Below are 3,302 nucleotides of genomic sequence, written 5' to 3'. Positions count from 1 at the left end.
CTCCCAGAGCCCCCGCGGCGCGGGCAGCACCCGGGGCTGGGACACGGCACCCAGCCCCGCCACGGGGCTCGGAGACCATCCGCCTGTCTGGAGCTGGGAACTATCCAGGCACAGTAAAACCTGGTGGTTTCCTCTCAAATTCCACCGCAAACGTGTCTCTATTAACTAGAAACACGTACAAAAGGAAGTCTTACACACGGAGAGGCAGTCTGCTGTACGGCTGTTTGAAGAACGACTGAAGTAACAGGCACCAAGCAACCCGCCTGCTGAGTTAAATCCACCTCAGTGGTCCTCAGGCACTGCACCGTTCACGTACTGCCAGAGCCTCTTGAATGCTTTCATGTCTAACAAGTGGTAAAACACCCAGGATTTTGGGTCATGTCAAAATCTAATACTCACCTTCAGTACAATTTCATTGACAGTAGCAGCATCTGATTCAAAGTAAAGGTGTTTGTAGTCATGATTGCTTAGATATGTAAGTTTAAATATTGCATGACCTGTAAAGATAAGAAAAAAAAAAAACTGTTCAGAATATTCCTGCAAAGTTTCAGCAGAGCTTGTGTGCCTGACAGAAGAAAAACACAGATGGTGATCTTAGCATACCATCAGCACAACAGAAGGAAGCAATGAAACGCTGACAGGCTTCTCATGTCATTTCAATTTAAGGCAAGTGGTGGCTTACAGGAGCAGCTGAACCCTATTCAATAAAGTTCCTTTTCCCATCACATCCCCACTGCAGGAAATGCAAAAATCTATCAAATGGCTAGTTAGCTCCCGTTCAGCCCAAGACTATATTTCAGTTAAACTACCACATTAGGACTACTTTATGTAACTGTTCGCTGTATAATCATCACACGCAGAAGATAAGTGCTATATTTAAAATAAAAGGCCAATTAACCCCAGAATCATCGCTCCAACAACCTCTCCCCAAAACATCACCCGAACCTCCCCAGCGGCTCACGGCAAAGGGGAAACGTCACCGCTCCAAAATACCAGAGGATGCGGCAACGGCGCGGCGAGACCCCGACCCGGGAACCCCCCTCCTGCAAGGAGGCCAACCCAGACCAAAGTCCCGCTGGAATTTCCGCCGCGCAGCTCTTGGGCGCCCGGTGCCGCCGCGAGCTGCCGACCCTCCGAGCACCGCCGGCGACGGCCCCCAGGGAAAGGGCTGGTGTAGGACAGGCAGGAAGGGCAAACACCCTTCCCTTGCAGGGCTCTTCGTGCCTTTGAAATTAAAACGAAGCACATTCTCTGCATTAGACTGTTCCGTCAGTTTTCTCATCATTTATTCGGTTCAAAGGTCAAAGCTAGTAGTCTGTAAAGTTACAGCCACCTTGATGTAAATTCAGGTCTTTCCTGGAGGGAAGCTAATTTGAAATCTTATTTACATTATCTAATTCTCCAGATTTCCAAAAGGTGACTGATATATGCCCAGACCTGTGGCCAGAAAACTTGAGACGTGAGTGTTTTATTGTGGCATGTTAATTAAACACCATTATGATGCACTAATCTGCAATATAAATTCTATATTGAAAAATTGGCTAATAATAATAACAATAATAATAAAACCCCCTTTAAATCATTTCTCAAATGATGCCTTGGTGGTACTAAAAATGCGGGAATTCCTAGCCATGAGCTCATCAGTATGTTAATACATGCGTGCCCGGGTCTGCTTGGGATAAATTCCGCATCTTTACGATTCCGAAAGCGCCCGCGCACCGTTCCTGGGGACGTGACGCAGCACCGCGCCCCATCAGCTCCCACAGTTTCCTTGGACATTTGATATTACACACGGTTACAGGAACCAATTACAGAAAATGAAAATTTAAATGGCACAGGACACGTTCTGGAGGATTCCGACAGGATTCTTTGTTCTGGGTCTCCACCGGGCGGTTCTGGGTGTGGATCGAGACTCCCCTCGCCCGGTTTAGATGTTTCGCTCCGTGTTTCCTCCCCAGCTCCCCCCACGCTGACCTGGCCTGGCCGGCTGCTCCGCAGGCTGCTGCCCCCAGCACGGCTCAGCCGGTGGCAAAGGCTGGGGGGCTCTGAACGTTCCAGAACCCGAGCCTTGGCCGCCGGCGGAGCAGCCCCCCGCCTCATGGCTCCTCTCTCGGGCCGGTTCTCTGCCCGGGCGCTGTCGGTCCTTCCCCGGGAAGGGGATGTGGCAGCACGGTGCAGGCAGGGCCATCGGCCCCGGCCACGGCGCTGGGATCTGCCTCGCCCAGGGCCCCCCAGAGCCACCATCGGGCCTGAAGCCAAGGGCGCGGACACGAGCCCTGACCGCGCTCATCGCTGAGGGGGGGCAGACCCCGCAGGGGCAGGGCACGGGGCCACAGAGCAAACGATTAATATAAAAACTAAGCGAGATCACAGCCCCCATCATGCCCGATGAAGAAACCCCTGACTCCTAGCTCAGGTGGATTGCATGCATCACTTATGCACAAATCAGCAATATGCCAGCAGGGAGGAATTATGTCCCTTTGCAATAGTGTAATTTAAAGGAAATCTGATTCTGGTAATGTCTCTTACATTACTTGGACAGGGGAGAAACTTCAGTGTCACTGGCCGCTGCCTCTGTACCAAGTGTGGCTGCGCCAGGCGCGCCGTGGCCGTCCCTGCTGCGGGGGGGAGCGGGACTGGGGGGAACAGACCTTGTGGGGAGCGGGACTGGGGGGAGCGGGACTGGGGGGAGCAGATCTCGGGGTGGGCTTCTCAGCGCCGCCGAGGCTGATGGCTTGGGCAGACCCGCAGCTTTCAAAACGCGGGGGGCTCTTCCTTCATGTGTGTTTCCCAGAGCTGCAGAAATGGGATTTCTTTGATAATTTACTTAAAACACAGAAGAAACCTTCTCTGTGATTCTTCTTCTGCTTTTTTGTTTGTTTGTTTTAACAAAGCAGATACATCTCAGTTGCTAGGTCAAAATATCCTTAATGTTAAGGTAGTCTAAACAAAGGTGTTCTGTAGGTCACGGAGTACACTGGTAACTTCGGGTTGTAATTTAATTGCCTGCTTTGCACCCTGCAGCTTAAGATTTCCTTTAAATTCTTATTCCATTGTTGCACTGGGGCTTAACAGAGTGTTAACCTGGTAATAGGCACAGGGCCTCCCCATTATATGTCTCGCTATCGAGCGGTTCTGCATGACTAGTTAAAAAAGATGGCAAGAAGATTAATGAAAGCCGCCTAGTACAGAAGGGGGGTAGGTACCTTTGCAAGACTTCTAGCGAGGAGATATTAGAGCTGAACCAGAGCTTGGCTTTTTCTTTATCCTGTGACCTTTGAACCTGCCTTACTGTCGAGAGC

At 50.9% G+C, this 3,302-nt stretch overlaps 1 protein-coding gene across 3 annotated transcripts in view; it reads right to left on the bottom strand.

Moving 5' to 3' along the window:
- MAPKAP1 (mitogen-activated protein kinase associated protein 1) overlaps positions 1-3,302 on the bottom strand; it is a 104,460-nt gene that overhangs the window by 2,105 nt on the left and 99,053 nt on the right. For all 3 annotated transcript variants that reach the window (XM_026860516.1, XM_026860519.1, XM_026860518.1), the window contains one exon: positions 400-497. In XM_026860516.1, the coding sequence (XP_026716317.1) occupies positions 400-497 (98 nt within the window). The remainder of the gene's footprint in view (positions 1-399; positions 498-3,302) is intronic.

Source organism: Athene cunicularia (assembly GCF_003259725.1).
Source record: "Athene cunicularia isolate RWA chromosome 17 unlocalized genomic scaffold, athCun1 chr17_part1, whole genome shotgun sequence".
Taxonomy (NCBI): Eukaryota; Metazoa; Chordata; class Aves; order Strigiformes; family Strigidae; genus Athene; species Athene cunicularia.
The sequence above is the reverse complement of the archived record's forward strand: the minus strand, read 5'-3'. Positions and strand labels throughout refer to the sequence as shown.